The 25,105-nt window shown below is 36.1% G+C and overlaps 1 protein-coding gene across 1 annotated transcript; it reads right to left on the bottom strand.

Annotated features, from left to right (window-relative positions):
* Window positions 1–7,315: 7,315 nt before the first annotated feature.
* LOC113278546 (probable polygalacturonase) lies at window positions 7,316–10,139 on the bottom strand. The gene is made up of 6 exons (XM_026527359.1): window positions 10,025–10,139; window positions 9,459–9,761; window positions 8,749–8,869; window positions 8,395–8,566; window positions 8,233–8,303; window positions 7,316–8,151 (listed from the first exon to the last, which is right to left on the bottom strand). The coding sequence occupies exons 1-6, from the start codon at window positions 10,055–10,057 to the stop codon at window positions 7,460–7,462; spliced, it is 1,392 nt and encodes a 463-aa protein (XP_026383144.1). The 5' UTR covers window positions 10,058–10,139; the 3' UTR covers window positions 7,316–7,459.
* Window positions 10,140–25,105: the final 14,966 nt, after the last annotated feature.

Here is a 25,105-nt window from a genome sequence, read left to right as displayed (position 1 = left end):
CCCCCCCCACCCAACAACTCGAGTCTAATATCACCATCATTAAAATAATCAAAAGGCAGTGGTGAGACATACTTGAACTTCTCATCTGCCAGATCATAAGCGACAATCTTGTATACCCATCGTTCTCCTTGACGTCTCTTGCCAATCCAATGAATTGCTCCATTAGCAAAGAGTCCTGAATAATTGAACGTGTAAGGGATGTTTTCTGTTCTTCTCCACCCACATTGAGAGCCAAGAGTATATACTTCCACATATCCCTGTCGCACACCGTTTAAGAGCTTGTAAGTGTAACTGACAACCTTATACTCATTGGTGGAAGGAAGGTGTCCAAATCCAAGTACTCGCAGCCCTGAATATTTTGCTTGTGGTAGGCCTGGAAGAAACTGGAATTCTCCCGTTACTGGATTGCAAATACCTCTCCAGGACTATAATCACGTCCATGAGGAAAGACTTGGATATATGGGTGAAGACAAAACAAGGCCCATTGCATGAACCAACTATGTGATGGTACGAACGCCAATTTCTCGCTCCAAAATTGTATTTTATACTATCTAACTTCGTAAGAGTTTTGTTGGAGTAGTATTGCTCGAGATTTACTTTATACTGATCTCGAAAGTAAAGCTGAACTTCTGTTCCTAAGTTATCTGATATATTATTGACATAAGAGCCCTGATTTATTATTACCAATGAGGTTTCTCCAAGTTTTGCATACTTGTTTGCTCCGTAAGGTTGATTCCGCTGGTAACCGGAAAAGTATATTTTCTGATATCTATGGGAAGGTTCTCCATGTAGAAACCGATTATAAATCCAAGTATGGGGAGTCGATCACGATCACCTAAGCACCTTGTATATCAGAGACGTCATCAAACCACGCAGCTCTAAACCTTTGCTGCATGTTGCTCCGTGAGGTATTAGAATTTCACTAACGTTTCAAGAACACAAAACAAGTAGACTAATTAATTAATTAATAGAGAAATATTCATCAAAAAAATATTAATAGGAACTTTTTTGTTTCTAGATCAACGAGCTAACTTCCAAGCTCAAAAATTAAAGCAAAAACACAACCATATTGGCGATGGTAGTAAATGACGGTATATACTAATTAGCAAAGGCGCTCTGTGGCTTTCTACCCTGCATGCATGCATGGCGCTAACACTTCCTCCTTTTACGCTGCCATATTGATATCTTACTCTTTGAACACTCATCATTATCCAAAGTCAATCTATTACAAGAACATTCTCCTAAATCTTTTAAAGAAACAAGGGTGTTCATGTGAATAATTGTTTGGAGGCATGAAAAATCCTTACCGTCGCCATCCCGAAACTCAGTTAAAGTTGATGTATTACTGTCATAGCGATATAGTATTTTTAGTTCATGCCATGATAGAACTTGATTGCTGTTTGTAACTGCTGCAAATAGTCTATACTTGTATTTCTCGGGCCTCGGGGTCTCTGATTGGTATATTAAACTCTTTACTCCAACTCCAAGTGTGGTCGTAGTACTGTGTTACTCTAGGTCGCAGTGTTCTTGTATTCTTAATGTCTTTTTTCTTAAATGCCCTTATTAGGATTTCCTTAGGACGGCACAAAATTACACACAAGTTCCCCCTCAACAAGTCGAGTCTACCACAGATAGCATCATATCCCTTTCAAAAATGGGAAGGTAGTGATGGGATGTCCTTGAACTTCTCATCCGCTCCTCGGCCTGTCTCGCCAATCCAATGAATTGCTCCATTAGCAAAGAGGCCTGACGAAAAGAATATGTAAGGGATGTTTTCTTTTTCTCTCCATCCACATGTCCCTGTGTTAAGGATCGAGCAAGAGAGAGGAGAGCATAAACGCGGAAGCGTAAAAGACTACATTGATAATAATTCGGTGTGTCAACTTTCATGGCTCAATAGCCTATTTATATTGTTCACAAACTTGACGACCACTCAAGGTACTTTCCTAACTAAGATCAAACTCTAAACATAAACACTTTCCTAATATAACTCTCACAACTTAATGTGCATATCTCCTAAATATAGACTCTCATATATTATTTCCTAATACCCTCCCTCAAGATGGAGCATGTATATCACGAATGCCCATCTTGGACCAAAGAAATTTAACTTCGGTTTTCTTTCTTTTTTTTTTCTAACGCTTTTGCGAAAAAAAAAATATCTTCAGATCATAGTTTAAGGACGTTTCGGTCCCCTTCGTAGTTTAAGGACATTTCGGTCCTCTTCGTAGTTTAAGGACATTACGGTCCCGTCTTCGTAGTTTAAGGACATTTCGATCCTCTTCGTAGTTTAAGGACATTTCGGTCCCAATGCAAGTTTAAGGACATTGCGGTCCCATCTTTGTAGTTTAAGGACATTGCTGTCCCATCTTCGGAAGAATACTTCTTGTACTCTCGTTTTCTTGGTTTCTTCGATAGAATACTTTTTGTACTCTCTCGACAACTCATAGGATTTCAACCTACTATTGTTGTTCTTTTCTCATCACCTCTTGGTGATTTTTTTTTTTTTCACAACATGAATGTTGTTTCTTCTTCTCTCTTGTTCCAGTCACGCACTTCTTTGTTTTCAAGATGTTCTCACAATCTTTTCTTGTCTCGTTTCTTTTTTCCTTCTTCAACACTGTTGTTGTTTCTCCTTCTCTTCACCATAAACTGCGTTTAGTCACGCTTCTGTTTGCAAACCATTCAGGCATTTAAACAAACGCCTTATGTGCATATCACAAACTACAAGGAATGAGAGAGTTTGGTTTCCACTTTTCCGATCACAGCCTGCCATCTCCGGAAAACAGCGACATATTTGTCATCATCTGTTCTTCTTCTCTGTTCAGGTTTGAAGCATTGAACCATACCAACAACCACAACATTAGTCACCAATTCAATCACTGCCAATCGAGTCCCACAAGGAACCACCACAGATCACGATGATCAGTCCCTTCTTCTCACGTCAGCTCCCAGCTCGAGTACCTTCTCAACCATCGCACAACAAAGACTGTCTCATCTCTCGAGCTATCATCCCAGCAACAACATCCAGCTCCATCGCGGATAACTTTTCTCAAGTCCATCTCACTTCTCTGTTTTTTTTTTCACATCTCGATACCATTGGCAGCAACTCTTTCTCCCTGTTCTCTAAACAAGATCCTTCTCATATGCTCCTTCATCTTCAATATAATTGTAGCAGCCCTGTTAACCCTAGTCACACAATTATTGACCTGTGTCCATACCGCAAAGAATCCTTACTTGTCTTTAATTACAACCGAGCAAATCTTTTCAACCGGTAATCTTCGGAACAATCAAACTCCATTCGTTCCATCCCCTGATCGTCAATCTCCAACAACAGCACCACCGTGAAAGACCTGGGCGAATCCACCATGGATCACTGATGAACATCACCACGAGCAAGTCCTTAACTAAACACTGTCTTCATACATCAATGGCAGATAACTTCTCCATCTCTTGTTTCTTTTTCTTCTCGATCTCAAGGTTGTTATAGCAACCTAAAATTTTCATTATTTGCGCTGAACCCTAACCAAATGGGAACTTAGATTCTCACAAACCCAAAGCCATCGTTTTTTTTTTTTTTTTCAAGCAGCAGTATCTCGTCTGCTATGTTTTCTCGGCATCAATTACATACCCTAAACTCTAATTTTATCATGAATAGAAAAGACATCAAGCTTCTCCTTCTTCACCTAGCTTCTCGGCTTCAAACTTGTAACAACAACTTTATTTTTAATCTTCTTTCTCCTTCAACTTTGCAAACTCTTTACGAAAACATGTCACTTTTCTTCCTTTCCTCTCCTCTCTCCCTCTCACCTTGCTCTGATACCATGTTAAGGATCGAGCAAGAGAGAGGAGAGCATAAACGCGGAACGTAAAAGACTACATTGATAATAATTCGGTGTGTCAACTTTCATGGCTCAACAGCCTATTTATATTGTTCACAAACTTGACGACCACTCAAGGTACTTTCCTAACTAAGATCAAACTCTAAACATAGACAGTTTCCTAATATAACTCTCACAACTTAATGTGCATATCTCCTAAATATAGACTCTCATATATTATTTCCTAATACCCTGACACTCACCGACTGAGAACTCGTAACTGCATCTGACAACCTTATACTTATTACTATGGATCCAACAAATAATGGAACTCTCTAGAGTGCATCAGCTGGTTTAGAAATCTGGAACTTTACCACTGTTCTTGGGTGTGCCCTTTTAATTTGAGGATGCTGAAAACTGATCAAAGCCAGTTACGACAACTGAAAATAAAGTTGGTGCAGACAATGACTAGAAGATTGCTATATAGGTTTGGACCGTTTGGTTCATAAAAAATAACCCAGAAGTCGATCATAAATATGAAGTAACCGAACATAGGCACAAAGTTGGAACCTAACATAAAAGGTAATTGATTGCAGGTAGCCGAACATGACATGCTCAATAAAGGTAATCATTACTCAGCTTAAGGCAGTGTATGAGTTATATATCTCCCCTTACGGAGCACTTACTCAAAAATCCAGCTCCAGTCGGGATTTCGTAGTTTCTAACACAATAATTCAAGTTCAACTCTCTCTCAAAGGTAATAAACGCAACAAATATGCTATACTGCAGAAATATGAAACAGCCCAACAATCTTGAACAAATAAGATGAACATCTCTTACAGAGATAATACAAAAATAACAGTAATGCATGCTAGTATCAAATTACATACCTTGTTTCAAGCAAACAACACCAGCAAGCTATATATGGACAACTCCAAAATTATGCCAGGATGCAGTGAAGCCAAGATTTAAGGTTTAATTTACCGACGAATGACAAACTGCTCAACCACGATAAATTTCAAGAGAGAAGAATATTTTAGCTCTGATGTTTAAAGTGTAATACTAACACTTATAACAACTATAACAACTGATTAGAGATGATCCCTATTTGAAGCGTGCCTTATTAGCATGAAGTAAATACTAATTCCACTAAAATATAAAAAATTCACTGACGTTTTTAAGACGCAAAGTAGACTAATTAATACTAGATTTTAATAGAGCTAAAGCACCTACGATCTATAGTAAATGACAATTATACTAATTCATAAAAGACGCTCACTGGTTTCTCTATCTTGCATGGCACTAGCACTTCCTCCTTTTATGCTCAGAACTCTCGCCATCATCCGAAGTCACATTATTATCAGACCCTTCTCCTAGATCTTTTATAGAAACAAGCGTATTCATGTGAGGAATCGCTTCAATGCACGAAAAACCCTTACCATCGCCGTCCCAAATCCTAGTTAAAGTTGATGTTTTCTTGTCATAGCGGTATAATATCTTATGCTCATGCCATAGTAGAACCTCATTGTTTTCTGTAACTGCAAATGGCCTGTACGTCTTTGGATCCTCTATTGTTACCGTAAACTCTTTACTCCAACTCCAACTGTGATCGTAGTACTCCTCTTGTCGTTTTGCTATGGGTCGCAATATTCTTATAGTATTCTTTTTAAGTGTCCATACTAGGATCTGACCACGGCTGCTATTATAATGAATTGCCCACAAGTTTCGTCCGAATAACTCGAGTTTACCATCACTACTCTTAAATCCCTTAAAATAATTAGAAGGTCGCGATGAAACATACTTACACTTCTCATCCACCAGATCATAGGCGATGATCTTATACAGATCCTGGCCTACTTCATCATTCCTGCCTGACGATAAGAATCTGTAAGGGGTGATTTCTTTTTTTCTCCACCCACTTTGAGAGCCAAGAGTATATACTTCCACATAATACATACTGTCGTTTCCAGCCGCCGCCGCTTATGCTCGAGAAACTTTGTTTAACAATCTTATACTCATTGGTGGCAGGAACGTATCCAAATCCAGCATGCATCCAATGTATCAAAGGTTCCCTTTCGCATGGAAGAACAAAGAATTCTCCGGTTACTGGATTACAAATACTTTTTGGATTAAGAATATTAGTATCAAAAGGAATGACTTGGGTTATTAAATGAGTAAAGACAAACCAATCCATTGCATGATCCAACCATGCGATCGTAACGATACAAAAGTCTGGCTCTCAATCTGTATTTTGCACTGTATAACTTTTCAAGTGTTCCGTTGGAGTACTGCTGCTCGAGGTTTGTTTCATAATCTCCATAGTAGAGATTTACTTCTGCTCCTGATACAGGTTCCAGGTTGTTGACGTCGGCATAAGCGAACAAGAGACCTCTTTTATTTTTGCCGATGATGTCCTTCAATGGTTTGGATACTAGTCTCATCTGTAACGTGGACTCAATTGGCAATCTAGAAACTATATTCTCTGTGATGATATCTATAGGGAGGTTCTCCATTAATGCGAAACCGATAACCTCAGTACTGATATTAAATTCACAAAACTGTTAAAAAAGACCAACATCAATAATTTCTGGGTGAAATGGACAGTTAGATTTTGATATTGTTTAAATGGACAAAAATGTAAAAATAGGCAGGATACAACCAGTTTCATCGTGCCCATTTTCAAATATTTTTTCTTATTTTTAATTTACACAGGATGTATCCAGTTTCATCCTTACTGTTTTTTAAATTTAAGCTAGGATGAATCCAGTTTCATCCTTGCTATTTTTTTTTTTTTGCCATTTCACCCAAACTATTTTTTACTCGTCCATTTAAACCGTGATTTAAAAATATTTGGACAAATGATCCATTTTCCGTATTAAATTTTCTCTCTTCACGTTAAACCCTCTCGTCACCTTAAAACCCTAGTTAACTGATTTAAATTAGCAAATGTGATTTACTACTAAATCATTGGTGAGCAAACGCACCCGAGCAGTCAGTTTAATGGGCCAAGCCCAAAATAAATCAACAAAGAATTTTGCTATCGTCCGGACAATCAGCTGGAGTTTCACATTAGGGTACACCACGGCCGCAACACCATCCGTTTCCGCATCCTTCACTGCAACAAGAGCCATTTTTCCACCAAACCCACAATATCGACAACAACAGTCCGATAATACCCATCCCCCACCATATTGTCGCCACCATCCTCGACTACATTATCACCTTCATTACGGTCAACAACCCAATAGGCCACAGCATTATTGCCGACAGCCTCTATCTACCCCTCCTGGCACCAAACCTTGGGACTGCAGGAAGTGGGAGTTAGCATGCAGTGTCGCAGCCACCAGCTCAACGTGGTATATATTAATTACTCCCTCTCTGACTCTCTCCCCGTGCTTAGTTAATTTGTAACAAGGAGAAACCTGATCAAGGCCAAATTAATTTTATCCATAATCTAGCACCGATGTTTAAAGGTGTATCACTGACTTCAGAAATGTGAAACTGTGAGTTAGGATACGATCGTCCATCCTTCCAATAAGGGAGAAGTTACAATCATTTTTATTTATTACAGAGATGCAAAACAAAAATACACAGAAACAAGTGAAAAGAAACGTAATTACACACTTCATGGGCCATGGCTAGGCAATGATAGAGCACTTCTTAAGTTGAATTCTGTCGATTGGTAGGATATCAGTAGGGAAAGGACATGTTTTTGCAACTTGTTCTGTTAACATACTGCACGGCTTAGGACTAACACCACTTGTTAATCCTTTAACATCACTACAAGTCCACGGAACAAACGTGGAGGTTGGTAGCATACTAAGCGTAACATTGGATATGCATATACCAGTAAATGGGTTTCCCTTGATACCATCCAGTTGCCCTGCACTTCTAACGTTAACACCAACCATATCACTAATGCTTATACCATCTATAACTGGAAGAGCCGTTCTGTTGTAATTGTTGTTAGGGTGGGTACTGTAGTTTCCTGTCATTAAAAATGCCAATCTCATGGTTTGCATTGTCATTCTTCTGATGAATATGTCCTTGACATATCCACCGCGCCCTATTGCGGTTTTCATTCGAACTGCTGTTTTGGTTCTGATAGCTACAATATCTTCAACTCGAACATCTTGTATCCCACCAGACATCTCGCTTCCTATAGTTAACACTGAGTTGATAGGAGAAGAACAAGTGAGCCTTCTTATAATTACGTGTTTGGTTGGTTTCCCAAATGCAATTCCATATTGGTCCCATCCACTTTTTACTGAGACACAGTCGTCCCCAGAAACAATGTTGCAGTCCTCAATGCGTACATTTGTGCACGAGTCTGTAACAATCAAAGAAATGGACCATCAGATCAGAAATTACTTTTTTCATAGGTAAAATACTAGTTAAGATTGTTGTGAACCTGGATTTATCCCATCGGTGTTTGGCGATGCTATAGGGGCGACAATCGTAATTCCTTTTATGAAAATGTTACTGCTTGCACATATAGATTTGTACAGTGAGAATTTGGTTAAAGTAATGCGGATAAACGAAGAAAAGTCATCTGCAGTGCGTAGAAACAAACCTGCTGTAAACAGGATGGATGTGCCATGAAGGAGAATCAATTAACTTAAGATTGGTTATCTGAACTTGGTCAGAGTTCATAATTTCAATCAAGTATGGCCTGTTGGATTTAAGCTCGGTTTTGTATCTTTGCCACCACCAAGCACCTTGTCCATCTATTGTTCCCATATCACCTACAATATTACAAGTTCATTAATATCTAACTTAATGAAAGACGAGCACAAGGGATCAACTCACCAAGTACATGTACATAGTCAATAAGGACCCAAATACTCATGCTATTTCAACATTTCTTCCCAATAACTGTGGAAAATTATAGAAACCTGATATTATTGTTCAAAATAAATAAATCTACCTGTTATGATAACATCTGTGAGCTGCGTTCCAAAGATGAGGCTGATGTATCGGCCGCCCGGCAGGTCTTTACCTCTGCCATAGGACGGCAAGGGGGCTATAATAGGCCACTCGCTTAGATCCTAAATCATCAAACAAATTGTCAATTAAACCATATGTAGTTTCCCTTAATTATTCGGATATTCAGACTTTAACACAGCTTTGAATGCATATGTATGTTTCTACTCTTGCATAGAAAGATATATAGCCAAAACATGGATTCAAAAACACTTTATGGATGGTGAAAATTGTCAGATGGAATTTAAGAGAATTTAAGAGAATCATGTTCATGTAATTACACAGAGTGGCCATCACATGTTAGGTATTCATCTTTAAAGGCCTCTCAACCCTCCTACCTAACTGTTTATCCGTTGGTGTGTTCTGAGTTAAATATAACCCGTTTCTTTACATCCAAAATCACGTATGGATGCAGTTGGATACAAACAGGAAGCAGCAGTGACCTCAAATTATGAGATATGAGAGCCAATTTGCTTTGGCCCGAACCCGATATAGATGGAGTCAACAGACAAATGCCAGTGAACACGTATTATTATTAGGGATATGCTTTGGCTGTAACTTTTTTTTTTTGAAAATTATCATAGGAATAAAAAATGGTGCCCAGATTATGAAGTTAATTATTATAAGCAACACTAAATATGTTAAAAATCGAACCTGAGAAGCAAGAATGACGGCGTCTTTGTGAAGGTAAAGTGTGAAATGACTAGTGAGGTTAAAGCTTCCGGTTAGCCATCTTCCTGGGGGAACAAAGAGCTGAGATCCACCGTCGTTTTGGAACTTGCTAAGAGATGCAATGGCTGATCGGAAAGCCTTTGTATTTGAAGTCTTTCCATCACCAACTCCTCCAAAATCTTTCAATGACGCTGTGTGGTTTCGACAATTAATGGCAGTATAATCAAATGATTCAGCTCCTCTTGATAATAATAAACTTACTAGTCCAAGTAACACAAACAGTACCTGTAAATAAAAAACACAAATTTGTCATTAACATGAAATTTAGAGCGACAAACAGAGTACACAATTGCAGAGAAAGATCCGTTATAGACAAATGAAAAAAATAAATGGTTTTAAAAAAGAAGCCAATCTGTACAAGTTAATTATCCGGGAGAAGAAACATCAGAATTAGAAACAAAAATCCACATTACAGGGGCAAAAAAAAAATCTTGGATTCACGATAAGAAGAAGAGACAGTAAAACATAAGAGCTAATAAACGGATTACTTGAGCTCTCCGGATGCTTCTCATGAGCTTCATTGTTAAACTTAAAAGAAGAAGAGGTTGAGGTTTTGATGGAAAAGAGTAGAGTATATATAAGAAGATGGTCTGGGTCAGTGGGTTGTTTTAGTGAACTTTAAGGCGTAAAATTTATAATTATTCATTTACGATTATATATATACTCCTTCCGTCTATTATATTATTAACTAAACTATTTATTTTTAGATTTTGTCCCACTATTAAATGATATATCTCTTAAATAATTTCTTTTAATTGATTATAAGAAATATATGAAATATGCATAATTTGATAGGATAATTATATTTGTTACTTAGGTGTTTTAAAATGCTTTTGAATGATATATAAAGTTTGCGAACATCCGTGGTGTAGTTTGAGAGATAAATTATTTCAAAATTTCACTAATAATTATCCATAAGGATATAATTGTAAAATATGCTTAATAATACTATTTTTCCTTACTTGCCTTAAAAATTGTGCAAACTTGAACTAAGTCATTTAATAGTGGGACGGAGGGAGTATATAACAATAGACAAACACCTTTTGATCATCTTTGAAAAATGCTCTAAAAAAAAGTGAGAAAAAAACAACAATCTATAAAAAAAATTCAAAGTCCCGGTTGTTTTTTTAGCTCTTTCTTGATAATTTAGAGGAAAAAAAAAATGAAAACACCCAACTCAATTTTATCAAAAGGAAAAATAATCAATTATAATAATTTATAAAAAATGACTTTTTTCAGTTTCTGAAAATAATGGATTTTTCCGATTATGATTAAAATAATCAATTATTATAATGATTACCAAACACATAAATAATCCGTTATGAACTGTACAATGGATTATGGGCTGATAATCCATTCTAATAATGGTTACCAAACAACCCTCAAAAGTCAACAAAAAGTAGTGCGTTTGAAGCTCACCGTGGATGTTTTTTCCGAAATAAATTTTGCGTTAATCACATGTAATGCCTATTTCTATGCACACCTTTTTGACATACCAGGTGGCATGGCAAATGAGTTGCGACATTATAAAAACCCACTGGAAATAGAGTTTCCAACGAACGAAATAAATAATATAGTCAACGATAAAGTGTCCATCGCCAGCATTATCATGAATATCGCTCGATATGAAATCCAGCGTGGAAAAAAATTTGACCCCACAATACGAGTTCAAAAAAGAATTTGCAACGTAATAGCCTTAGATGTTAGAGATGTAACATCAGCTAACTAAACACTTAGCCCCGATTAAAATAGCCCAGACCTAATACAGGTAATTGATAACAAGTATATATCTTTATTTCATTACAATTATTAATACGACGATCTCGGATCACTTGTTTTATTGTTTTATAATCGACGAGTATATATCAAGGTAATAATTGTAATGCTGAAACTATTATTAATAATACTAAGTTAATAATTCCATAGAAAAAATGAGCATACCAAATTAATTAATTAATAATATTAAGTCAATGACTGTAGGAATACATAAGGATGTATTGAACCACCGCTGTGTATAATCCGGTCAAGGCTCCGACAAGCGAAGACAGAAGAAAATAAAAACAATACAGCTGGAATGTGATACTAGTTAGTGGGATTAATTTATTTATTGAGTTTTTATTTGTTTTGGATTTATAGTTAACAACTTTTGTTTGTTTTTTGTTTCTTCTTATGTCGATGAAATAAAATTTTATTGCTTAAATAAGAAAGATATTCTAATTTTGTGCTAAAAGATCACAGATAGCTTGATCAAAGCTATGAAATTGTTGAATATCAGATACTGATTCTCTAACATTTTTAATTTTAGCTATTGAGTCAGTAATTTAATTATAATCTCTACTAATAAAAGAAAACTAACATGAACCGAAAAAAATACTTAAATTTTTGATTTCTTTTATTAAATTTATGTTCTCCCGTTGAATAATCTACGAGTCCTCAGTAATAGCCTCGATCACCAACTTAACATCAGCCTCAACATGAATTTTCTGCAGGTGCAACTCTTTAGCCCACAACAACGCTTCACGAACATCTACACACTCCCCTTGCTTTGGATTTGAGATTCCATCACCATAGCTTCCTCGTACCCCATCACAAGTCCCTCTTTAGTCACGCAGAAAAATTCTGCTGCCATTCTGGTGATCAAAAGAAGTATTAACGTTAAATTTTGTAATGTCTTGTGCAGGGGTTAGCCAATTAGACAGTTTAAAAATTAATGTTGTACTGCCCACTATCATATTTTCATGCAGATGAGAACTTAAATGATATTGAATTTTACTTATGTTGGTAAACGGGTTGAGAGAAACTCCCTGAAACACTGCCACGCATCTGTCTTTTCTAATGATCCAGGCACCAATAATGCAAGGAAAGAGGCGTCTGTCATCTGAAGCAGTATTAGTTCCATTGAGACAGCTTGTGACCCATTCAGAAACACTATTACATTGGCCTCTAACTGCATCAATATCAATATGAATTCCTCTCCGAACAGCCCTGGCATGTCTACAATCGAAAATGAGATGTTTAATTGTTTCCACACCACTCCACAAAATCCACAATGTATTTCAATGTCAGGGTTATGGGTAGCAGTTTATTTCTTGTTGGATGACATCAATGAATGCATTTCCAAGCAAAAAGCTTAATCATGTGAGCAGCAATGCAACCCCGTAAAGCCCTCCGTACTCTTGACTGTATATTTCTACCATTAACTTGAATTTCAGAGGAGTATTTAGTAAGATGAGTGTATGCACTTTTTACTGAGAATTTGCCATCTTTTGTTGGTATCCAGATCATTGTATCATTTTTGGATGTATCAAGGAAAATGTCTTGAATCTGCTAAGAGAGATACATTCCAAGTACCTGAGTCTGAAATGATTAGTTCAGCTACATCTTGATAATATATGTGCATATCATTCATTGGAATAGGAGGATGATTCATGCATGGAACCCATTTATCCTTCCAAATTTTAGTTCTTTTGCCATTATTAACCTCCATGAAGTAATTCTTCTGAATAATATGTAACCCTTTGGTAATTTCATTCCACATGTAAGAATAATTCCTGGCTTCTATATTATGATGAAGAATGTTGCCATATTTAAAATATTTGCTTCCCAGTATTTGGACCCAAAGCTGCTCATTTTTAGTGCATGCTCTCCAAGCCAGCTTAGTGAGTAGTGCCAGATTGAGTTTTTCTAAGTCTCTAAAAGAAAGACCACCAAATTATTTTTCCTTACATAGTTTAGTGTAGGCTACTGGATTAAAACCCCTGCTAGATCGAGTGACCCCAAAAAATCTTCCTTTGGATAGTTGTTAATTTCCTCATGAGTTGATCTAGTAACTTAAAATAACTTATTTTATAGACATGAAGAGAACTGAGAACATGTTTTATCATTGTGGATCTCCCTGATGGAGTTAAAGAAGTGGATGACCATGTAGATGATCTGTTATTAAAGTTATCCTCTATGGAATTGAAATCTTCTTGCTTAGAGCGGCCAAGAATTAATGGAGACCCTAAGTACTTTTCTTTGGAATTCATAGTTTTGACACCCAATATTTGAGTAAGACACGCTGCAACCTATGGTTTTGTATGCTTACTGAAATGCACTGCAAAATTTATCACTTGCCCTGACTGATTGCTGAAATTATGAACTACGTAGCTCAAGAAGGTTGTTGACTGAAGTAAGATTTTCTTGAGTGAAGATCAAGCAGTCATCTGGAAATAACAAATGATTAATGGTTGGTGATTTAACAGCCACTTTAATACCTTTGAAACTGTTTTTTTTTTAGCAGCTATAAGGTGTCTTGAGAGAAACTCCATAGCTAGGATGACCAAGTAAGGTGAAAGAGGATCACCTTGTTTAATGCCTCTTGAAGGATGAAATTCTTCACAGGGAGAACCATTGAGCATAATTGATAATGAAGTTGTGCTGATACATTGGTAAATGACTTCTCAGAAGTCATTACTGAAACTAAAATACCTAAGACCTTGATGAGAAAATTCAATTCTAATTTGTCAAAATCTTTTGACCTATCAAGTTTAAGATCCAACCAGCCAATTTGACCTTTTTTCTTCTTCATTGAGTGAATTATCTCTTGAGAAATCACTATGTTGTCACTAATTAGCCTTCCTGAAACATATGCAGCTTGATACGGGGATATAATTTTCTCCATTATAGGCTTCATCTTATTTACAAGAATATTAGAGATAATCTTGTAAGAAGTGATACATAGATCAACGGGTATATAAATCAGCATCACAAAGAGTTTTTTTTTCTTGGGGATTAAAGAAACATATGTTTTATTTATTTGCTTAAGGATATGCTTGGACTTAAAAAAATATTGAGACCACAAGACAAACATCTCCACCAACCACACTCCACTGACTCTTGTAAAAACCAACTTGGAAACCTTCAGGGCATGGAGCACTCCAATTCTCCATACTCTTGAGGGTGTTGAATATTTCTTCATTACCAGGAATTCTAGTAAGATTAATATTGTCGTTAGTTGTCGTCAATAGATATAATAGTTTGGTGAATATTGTGTAAACCTTCTTCAATCTTTTGATTACAAGAAGTACTGATTTCTTTGAAGTGATGAGTGAGATGAGAAGCTATATCTTCTCTAGAATGCATCCAGTTAGCATTGTGATCCTGAATAGAATCAATGTTGTTCCTTGATATTTTCCTGTTGACTTTTTTATGAAAGTACTTTGTGTTGTTATCCATGTATTTGATGAAGTTGTCTCTAGACTTCTTATTGGTAAAATTTATTTTATATCTTGTGCCACATATTTAGTTCTTTGTTGATGTTGATAACTTGTTCATGAGTGGTGGAATCTGGCATCTGTGCTTGATCCAAACTGAGCTCATGTTGAAGATGATTAATTTTTTGGTTGATGTTTCCAAAATGAACCTTGTTCCAGAGTGAAAACTCTTTCCTTGAAGATTGAAGCTTCTTTACTATTTGGAACCCAGGAGAGCCGTTGATATTCCAAGCATTAACAATAGTAGCATCATAAGTATCATCATTTATCCAAGTTGGGAAAAGTTTAAAAGGTTTCCAACATTTTTCACTAGTAGTATTAGTGACAAGAAGAATGGGTGTGTGATTACTACCAACTTGATTTAGGTGCAATAGTTTGGCTTTAGGTAAGTTCGTATTCCATTCACCATTACATAGAACTAAATCAATCCTAGATCTTCTTGAGACAGTGCCTAGATTGTTACTAGTCCAAGTGTAATTTTTCCCTACACACCCAATATCCTCAAGGCCACTATCATAAACTATATTGTTAACCTACCCATAAACTTAGGTAGAGGCTTCACAATTATCATCCAGCAGATAAAAGTTTAAATCTCCTAAAAAAACCCATGGATAATGACTAGCCTCACTAGTTTTCTTTATGTAGGTCCATTGGTCTTTTTTCTTGGCATAACTAGAAAAACCATACATACAAGTGAGTAAGACTCAAGATTGCTAAGATCATCTTGGGAAACTATATTAAACATATTTTTCTTATTCACCTATGATATCACAGGTAAAACCATTTTTCCACAACAGAACTAGACCACTTAAGAGGCCAATTGGATCAATAAAAGCACAGTTAGGGTATTTGTTGTGATTTAGAAGAGGTTTGCTCTTGACCTGGGTGATTTTAGTTTCACAAAGAAAAACTATATCTAGGTTTTGAGACCTAATAAGATCACTTAGGTGGTTTCTAAAAGAAGGGGATTTGAATCCTTGGACATTCCAGGAAAGATTCTTCATTGGGGAAAGTTGATTATTCAAAGAGCTAGAGTGAACAAAACTCAATAAAAACAATAAACTTCCGACCAAACTACAGAATAAATAAGCAACATGCAAAACCTTGTAATAATGGGAAGGCCTAGATAAAATTGAATGCAGGTGAAAATTAAACAGACTTAAAGATTTGACTAATTTGCTGGTATTATTTACGAGACTAAATAAAAAATAGACTAAAAGAATAAAAGTCGAGAAAGAGTAATTAATAAACTTGTTTATCCTTTTCTGTGTTAGCTGCTTGAATATCTCTAGTTGTGATCATGTAAGCTGTCTCTTTGTCTGTGGTGCTCTCAGACGTGTCGGTGGAGGTGAAACTCTCAGCATCAGACAAAGATGGATTTGTATCATCCATAATCCTAATTATTTTACCTAACCTGGTATCATTATTGGCTTCTGCAGAGTTTCTTTTGAGAAGGAAATCTATGTTGACTGTGATACCATCTTTTGGAGGCACACAGACTTTTTTCTTAACAAACTTCTTAATTTTCTTATTCGGAGCAGGAGAAAAACTAGAAAAGATTGTTGAGATATTCTTCCGGATATGATTTGCTTTTCCAAAAAAAATAAGGTTTCTCATGAGCTTTAGCTAAAAATTATGCAGCATCCTTGCAGGCTTCCTTAGAATGGTTAATATCGTAAAATTATATGCAGATACTGCTTGGTTGTCATTCATAGAAGAAATTTTTCCATTTTGTGACAGCGGCATTGGTAATATCTTTTACAACTCTTCTCAAAGGGAAATTATATAGAACAACATTGACACACACTTTGACTGGAACACTTCCAACCGGGATTATATCTTCAGGTTCAATTTTTGTTACTTTTCCCATTACTTGTCCTATTTTTATGACAGCTGCAATATTCATGTGCTCTGGAAGGAGATACTTTAGTAGATCCAAAACTGCTGAAAACCCCAATGCTTCTTCATGTACACCATCTCTGGAATGTAATCATGAACTACTAACAGGTGCTTGTTTATGCTCCATGGCCTTTTTCAATTACTTGATTTAGGAGGATCCAGATACTGAACTTAAAGATCATGATATTTGGTTCTGCTTCAACAATTTTTAGATCTTCGGGTTTCATGAAAGACCAAGTAAACTTAATAAATTTCTCCATCGTGTCATAGCTGATAAGTGCATAATTTACATGTTTAGAATATCGATTTCACACTTATTTTAGCTATAATTCTTGAATATTACTTGTTATTATGATTATTTTCTATTTTATATGTCATATCAGGTGAATCATCCAAAAAGGAGCTACAAAGTGCTTAAATTAGCAAGGAAGTGGAGTATATTAATGAAGGAAGGCCAAAGTCCAAATTCAACTCATTTAAATATAAGAGTTCTTAATACCATGTTGAAGAGAACGATAATATGAAGTGAACGGAAAAAATAAAAAATAATGAGTTCATTCCGACATCGGATGAAGAAGTTATGGGGGAAAAAAGGTTGAAATACTTTAATTTACAGAGAGAGGTTCGGCTGATAACGTCATCATGTCGAATCAGCCGAACCTGGAGCTTAAAAATCAATATTTTCAAAGAATTTACAGGAGGATGTTCGTATCAAAAGTAATCTAATCAAGTGAGCCGAACCTAACACTCGCCTGGAGTAAATTTCACTTGCCAGGTTCTTCCGGGAAAGGTCAGAAAGTTATGAGCCAAACCTGACAACTTCTTGGGACATAGTTGGACACGTTTTGGACTTCTATAAAGAAGGAAATTGGTTCCAATGGTTTCCTAACTCTAGAAGAGAGGATACTTTAAGGTCAATCATTAAATACTATAAAAGAAGACATCTAAAGGCCTAAAGAAATATCACACATATCTTCCATCACTTTGGAAACTCATCTCTTCCTCTCTTATTACATATCTTACATCAAAACCTAGGGTTTACCCTTTTAGGGGGAAACCATTCTTATTGTAATATGTGTAGCTAAACGTTTTTTGATTAAGGATGAATTAAATGTTCTAGACGTGATATTTATTATTATACAAGTTTATTTGAAGTTCTAATCATCGTCGTTTGTTTATACCACATATAATGTTTATGAGTGATCGTTAGATTGATTTGGGTGCAAATAGATTGATCTACCGATTTTTCTATTGCTAGTATTGAGTTAGGAGATAAGTAATCGTCGAATATCTCATACACAAATAGAAATCGTGAGACCTTGCGGAGGGATTATGTGGAACAATTGCGAGTGAAGATAACATCAGCAAGTGGACCTTGATCTAAGAGTTTAACTACTGGGATTAACCTAAATTTATAAAGCATAAAGCGTGCACATAATGAGGCATTAAGGATATAAATCATTTACTTCAACATTAATTTAGAAATCTAATACAAGACTTAACCAAAAACTAAACCCCTCTCTGAGAATAGATATAAGAACACCTCTCAGACGATACATAGACCATAGCGAGTTGATTTACAAATCAAATATAAACAAAGCATAAATATAACAAAATTTATGTAACCGATGAACGGACTCAACTCCTCGAAGCTCACAAATTTTGAACGGTCATCTTCACTTGCATTACTTAATCTGTCTCTGAAACTGAAAGTGGAAATTGAGTGAGCACATCATCCCCTAAGTGGTTCCTAGTAGAAATAATAAATAACTTTCATGTTTTACCAACATGATTTGAAGACAATGCAGGTTTTTTTAAAAACCTGTTAGAGCATTCCTCGGTCGAAATCGAAAGTGTTGCTATCTCAAGTTTATTTGTCAAGTTTAGTTGATCAAAACTATATACTTGATTTCTAGTTGAGCTTTAGATTTCACGACTTTCACATTTTGAAGATGAATATCTACTGAAGAACTTGGAGGAGAACTTCATCAACAAAAGGTATATGGAGACTAAAATTTATCTATCACTCAAAGGTCTATTCTATTCTATTTTATCTCCTATGAGAAAAAAGTCGTATAGCTATATAGACTCTTTCATAATACACATTTGATACTTCGAGATGACTTTATCTCGCTTATCTATTTCTCGAAATACGTGTTGAAAGCTTTTAACTTTAGCTAAGTTCATCGTATTCTTGACGAGCTTAGTTGGAAATATTTCATATGTTGGAAACTAAATATTATGTTAAAAGATGATCATGTGAAAATTACCTTGAAAATCTTACATGATTTGTGTGAGACAGTCATTTGATATTAGCTCGGGAAGTTTCGTAATGATCATTCGATCACTTGAAAATTACTTGAAAGATAATAGTATGTGTAAGATTACGATTGTCGTATTTCAAGGATATTTCAATGATTGAAATATGAGTTTAGAACATTTACCCATGTCCAGATACAACACAGTTTGCGTACACATTATGGGAACCGTATTGTGATGATTCAGGTCCAGAATTCTTGTTTGCATACCTACTATACGAATGGATTTACCTGACAAGGTCCGGAACTCTTATTTTCATACCTAGTATGCGAACTGAATTACCTGAGTTGGTTCCGGAACAGTTGTTCGCGTACCTGGTTTGTGAACGGCTGGTCAAGGCCAAGATCCGAAACTATTGTTCGTGTACCTGGTGAAAAACCGGGGGTCTAACAACAACACCCAATATTTCTCTTAGAAATCTGTATGGACAAGCTCGAATATACTTTTAAGAGAATCAACAAGACTCAATCAATTAAAAGCACATCAACGAGTTTATATCTCTCTCTTGATTTGATTTCCTCAAACAGAAACTGCCAGTACTAATCAAATACAAGGAATAACTTGGATGGTACCGAGGACCAATATCCAAGTGTCAATCAATATCAATCAACAACCGTTAGGTCGGATTCTCCAATTGATTGATCTAACGCACAACCTGTATTATTTCAATTATAAAGATAAACAATATAATGCGGAAACTGAAATAACACAGACACCAGAAATTTTGTTAACGAGGAAACCGCAAATGCAGAAAACCCCGGGACCTAGTCCAGATTGAATACACAATGTATTAAGCCGCTACATACACTAGCCTACTCCAAGCTAACTTCGGACAGGACTATAGTTGAACCCCAATCAGTCTCCCACTGATCCAAGGTACAGTTATATTCCCTATGCCTCTGATCCCAGCAGGATACTGTGCACTTAATTCCATTAGCTGATCTCACCCACAACTAAGAGTTGCTACGACCCAAAATCGCAGGCTTTAACAATAAACAAATTTGTCTCACACTGATAAGTCTATCAAATGATCAATCTGTCTCCCACAGAAAAATCCTAAAGTTCTTGTTCCGTCTTTTGATAATAATCAAGGTGAACAAGAACCAATTGATAATTCGGTCTTATATTCCCGAAGAACAGCCTAGATTAATCAATCACTTCATAACAATCATAATAGTATGGTAGTGAAACAAGATGTTGCGGAATCACAAACAATGAAACGAAGATGTTTGTGATTACTTTTATATCTTGCCTATCGGAGAACTCTCACGATCTCAAGCCAATCAATATGATTGTACTATTACGATAGAAGATGAAAGATCAGATCACACAACTACGATAAAATTAGTATCGGTCTGGCTTCACAATCCCAATAAAGTATTTAAGTCGTTAGCCTGGTTTTAGAAGAAGAAAACCAAAGGTTAAAGGAGAACCGACTCTAGCACGCAAACTAGTAGCACATGTAAGGTGTGGGGATTAGTTTTGCAGAGTTGTTATATGTCCCCTTATATAGCCTTTCAAATCAGGGTTTTTTCTTAGTTACAAAGCAATCAATATCCACCGTTAGATGAAAACCTGATTTAGATTCAAGCTAATATTTCTCAACCGTTAGATCGAAAACTTAGCTTGTCATACACAAATGATTGTACGCTTCTATGTTTGTTAACCACGCCCAAACGTGTACATTGTTGGTTCAACAATAGTCTAACCAAAAAGGGTTTACCATAAGAGCATTTCATACCAACCATGTTCTTCTTCACCATAACTAGTTCAAATGACTCAAATGAACTAGTTAAGAGAGTTGTTCAATTGCAAGGAAATCTTATGTAACTACACAAGACACAATTGAAGCAAAGATGATTTGATTCACAAGAATCGGTTCATGAACTTTAATAGCCACGATTTGCAAAAGCATTCCTTAGTCTTTTAATATTAAGTTCAGAGACCATCTTTAGATATATAACCTTCTCAAGTTCGCAGACTAGGTTCGCGGACTTAAGACACCGGATAGAGTTTACGAACTCCAGCCAAAATTCTCGGATTTGAGAACTTCGCCGGTTCACGGACTGGGTTCATAGACTGGGTTCGCGGACTTGGCTCGCGCAAGTAGTTTGTCAACTCCAGCAGAATTTCTCTGGTTTGAGAACTTCAGCAGTTCGCGGACTTGGCAGTTGCCATACTTCCGGTTTTCTTGATCAACAAAGTTCGAGAACTTCGGTTCAAGGAATACATTGGTTATGTAATCTAAACTCTCATTCCAATAATTGAAACATTCTTAGAGGACGTTATATAGTTGTTACACCATTTCTCATCAAAGCAATTTTCAAAGTGATTGAAACATATCATGACTTTCGTCACTAGGTATAAACTTGGTCGAAGCGAAAAGCTTACCAACACATATTTCGAGATATAGACAGGCGAGGTATACTCGGCTAGAAATACCAAATGTGTATAATCTAGTATATATATATATAGCATACGACTTTTGTCTCAAAGAGTAGGAGATAGAATAGATAGACATTTGAGTGGCAGATAAGTTCAAGTCTCCACATACCTTTTTGTCGAGAAGTTCCACCTGTTCCTTGAGTAGTCCTTCTACTTGTATGATGAATCTCCATGAAGTCCTTGAGCTCAACTACACTTGTTATCCTAGTCCGAGACTTCGCTATAAGAGACTAGAAATCAAGACTTATAGTTTTGATCACTAACATTGACAAACATGATTGAGATAGCAACGCATGCGAGTTTGACCGAGCAATGCTCTAACAATCTCCCCCTTTGTCAATTTTAGAGAAAAACTATCAACACATATGGAATACAAAATAAATAAACTTTGCAACTTCTCATCCACATACTTGATCTCCTTGGTTCTTCAACATTACTTGAAATGTTCGTCACTTCCAAGTACTACAATGATTCCAAAGATATTCAAATCAGCATCATCGTTGTTGAAGATCCGTAGCCACAACAATGAGAAAACAAAAGTTCTCAATCATTGTTACACACTGTTATAGTACTATTACGCAACATTAAAGTTCAATTTTATCACAACTTTGACAACAATACTATGGTGATATGTATCACTCCCCCTTATTCAATACTTCATCTCACATGAAAACCACTCCCCCTTACATAATGATCCGAAAACCATATGTATTGGTAGTGTGAACTGCATATTAATTCTCCCCCTTTTTGTCAATAAAATTGGCAAAGGTACAAGAACGAGTTCATAATGAAATTTCCGTAAGAGACATTTCATGACTGAGAGAAAGAAACACACATCATCTTATTTAGATGCAATCATATAGCCGAAGCTAACAACATTCATCAAGGAGTTTAAAGATACAAGATAACCCCTCTAAAATTCCACAGCCGCACACCCCTCAAGATAGGACAATTAAGCACAAGTTCAAAAGAACTCTCCCCAATTTGATGTCCTTCCCGAAAGAACAACAACGAGCGACCTTAATTTCAAGAGAAAAGAAGAATTTTTATTGGACACCAAAACCATGAGAATGATTTTTATATCCAATACTCAATCAAATTATTCATAAGAAAACCCATGAATAATTTAATCGGAATACATAATCAAATTAAACACAAAAGTGATCAATTTAATTCATTGTGCTCAACATAAGTAAACTTATGGATCAATAACTAAGATAACCATACAAGAGAGTGATTGGCTTAATCGTTCATATACTCAACACAAGAGAACTTGTGGAATAATAACTAAATAACCAAGAAGATGATTAATTTAGTTCTAATATGCTCAACATAACTTATCTCACGGAACAACCAACAAAGCTAAAATAATCAACTTGGTCGTATCGTGCTCAACATAAGATACATTACGGAGCCTCACGGTAATACAAAAAGATGGATCAATGAAGACCAATATCGTGGAATACACAAGGATTCATTCTTTTGCACAAGCATATACAATAGCAATAATCCTTGGATACAAAAGATTTTAATCTATCTTCCGTCAAAGATTGACAATTTAGGCTTAACTTTTGTATATGTCAAAAGTTTATTCATTCTTAAACCAATAAACTAATACCGATCATGAATGACTTTACTTTTGACAAAATATGGGAGAACATAGGTCACGGACGTAAACACCAATATCCCATAAAAAATTGCATTATAATAAATCATAAAGATTAAATACTGCAAAACATCATCCTCCAAATAGTTCTAGAATTTTAAACCAAAAAAGCTAAAAACACGAAGATGAAAATAATAGCTATGTGTAGTCACAATCATCGTTATTCAAAGCACTAGTTATTCTTCCAACTAAGCCAAAAAGAAGACATACTAGGCAACAATGTCTTTGAGAAATTCTTTATCATTCCCGAACTCCTTGTTGTCAACAGCCATTGGAACATAAGGTTCGTGAAGATAGGAGTTAATATCAACAAACCGTCTTGGCTGGTGATGTCGAACCAGGGCTTTCTGAATTTCCAAAGATCTTAAAACGCAAGCCTTAATATCACGCATATCCTTTCTTACTTCCTTCAACTCCTCAAGAACATCGGAAAACTTCTGATAGTTAGAAGGGACATCCCTTGGCTTTCTTGTATTTCTCCTTTTTCTTTTCGAGGACGGAGTTACTGGAGATATCTCTTTTTCCTTGATTGATGGCTTAACAATCATGTTGACATCCTTTCCATCCAAAGACATGATGCTTTAGAGAAAAGTTATAAAAAACTGATTTTTGTGATTGGAATTCACAACTTCAACAAGCAGTCTTAAGATATAAAGGATATTAGGGAGGAAAAAAGAATGTAGGGTTCGCAACCTTTAAACAGGTTCGTGGACGTCCAACTCTAAACCCTATAAAGAGTAGAATTGTCGAAAGTAACCCTTCCTTTTATTTGATAGACAGAAAATAATAAACCTATGAAAACTTTTCCTAAAGCATGTGTGTTCACAACCTTGTCTCTTTTAATCAGGCACATGAGACAAGATTTACCAAACAACACAATTAATTTGTGCTGTGGTGAACAACGATTTGTCTACCATTTTCCTCTTGAGAGGAATCTTCTGACCTCTGTCTATCAAAATGATTTGACCATACTTTCTTCTTAAATGGTCTTGTTTTGTCTTTGGAAACAGACTTCTTAAACGAAGATAAAATCTTACATACCTCAGCAGTCTTTTGAGCAAGTTTAAGCTTCCTTGCTAGATGATTTGCTCTTCGTTGAAGTTTGTTGGCGTGCCTCAATTGATGTTTGTACTTGTAACATCTTGATAGTTCATGACCCTTCTGAAAACAAAACGAGCACGTCAATCTTGGATAATAATCAGGCATCTGTGGTGCAACTGCAGCTAAACACACGGTAGATTCTGAAACATTACAGACAGGGTTTCCAAAGGATGGGTCAATTGGATCTTCCAGCTTGGTTGGCTTCTCATCTTCACTGAAACCATCAAGATTGATATATGTATTGCTACAATTATCAACATCAATGTTTTCACATAGAAGACCGACACTTGATTTCCTATCTTCATCAGAATCATAACTCTCAGACATCTCATCAAGTGTTACAGCAAGACATTTGTTCCCAGTGTATTTTCTACGATTTGGGCACTCGTTTGCAAAATGACCAAAACCTTTACACTTAAAGCATTGTGGAATATCCTCGTCATCAGCCTCGTCAGCATCCCTGTTTTTAGGAGGAACACGATTGTGAGGTTTATCTGATGACCTAGGCTTGTCTCTTGAAAACCGCTTACTTCTCTTCAATAGAAGATCCCTAAAATGTCTTGTGATCAAGGAGACTGATTTGTCAAGATCTTCATCTGAAAAATCACCCCTAGACTGATCATCCTCAGAGACATAAACACTTTTACTTTTATCAAGTAATTTAGTGTTCTTCTGTGCTTTAAAGGCAACATCCTTTCCGATTTTGGATGTATGCTCATGATCAAAGATCTTTAGCTTTCCAACCAATGTATTTCTGGAAAGATTATCGAGGTTATTTCCCTCAACGATGGCATGCTTCTTAGACTCGTATCTAGATGGAAGCGATCTGATAATTTTCATCACAATGTCCTTTTCAGGAATAGTCTTACCCAATGCAAAAGATG

This window comes from Papaver somniferum, chromosome 5 (genome assembly GCF_003573695.1).
Source record: "Papaver somniferum cultivar HN1 chromosome 5, ASM357369v1, whole genome shotgun sequence".
Lineage (NCBI taxonomy): Eukaryota > Viridiplantae > Streptophyta > Magnoliopsida > Ranunculales > Papaveraceae > Papaver > Papaver somniferum.
The sequence above is the reverse complement of the archived record's forward strand: the minus strand, read 5'-3'. Positions and strand labels throughout refer to the sequence as shown.

What these genes read in the sequence shown, in the direction of transcription:
- LOC113278546 (XM_026527359.1), bottom strand. Translation starts at nt 10,057, where the DNA reads ATGAAGCTCATGAGAAGCATCCGGAGAGCTCAA. An exon ending in CACAGATGTTATCATAACAG is followed by an intron (nt 8,567 to 8,748) that starts GTAGATTTATTT and finishes GTAATATTGTAG; the next exon opens with GTGATATGGGAACAATAGAT. An exon ending in ATCCATCCTGTTTACAGCAG is followed by an intron (nt 8,304 to 8,394) that starts GTTTGTTTCTAC and finishes ATGTGCAAGCAG; the next exon opens with TAACATTTTCATAAAAGGAA.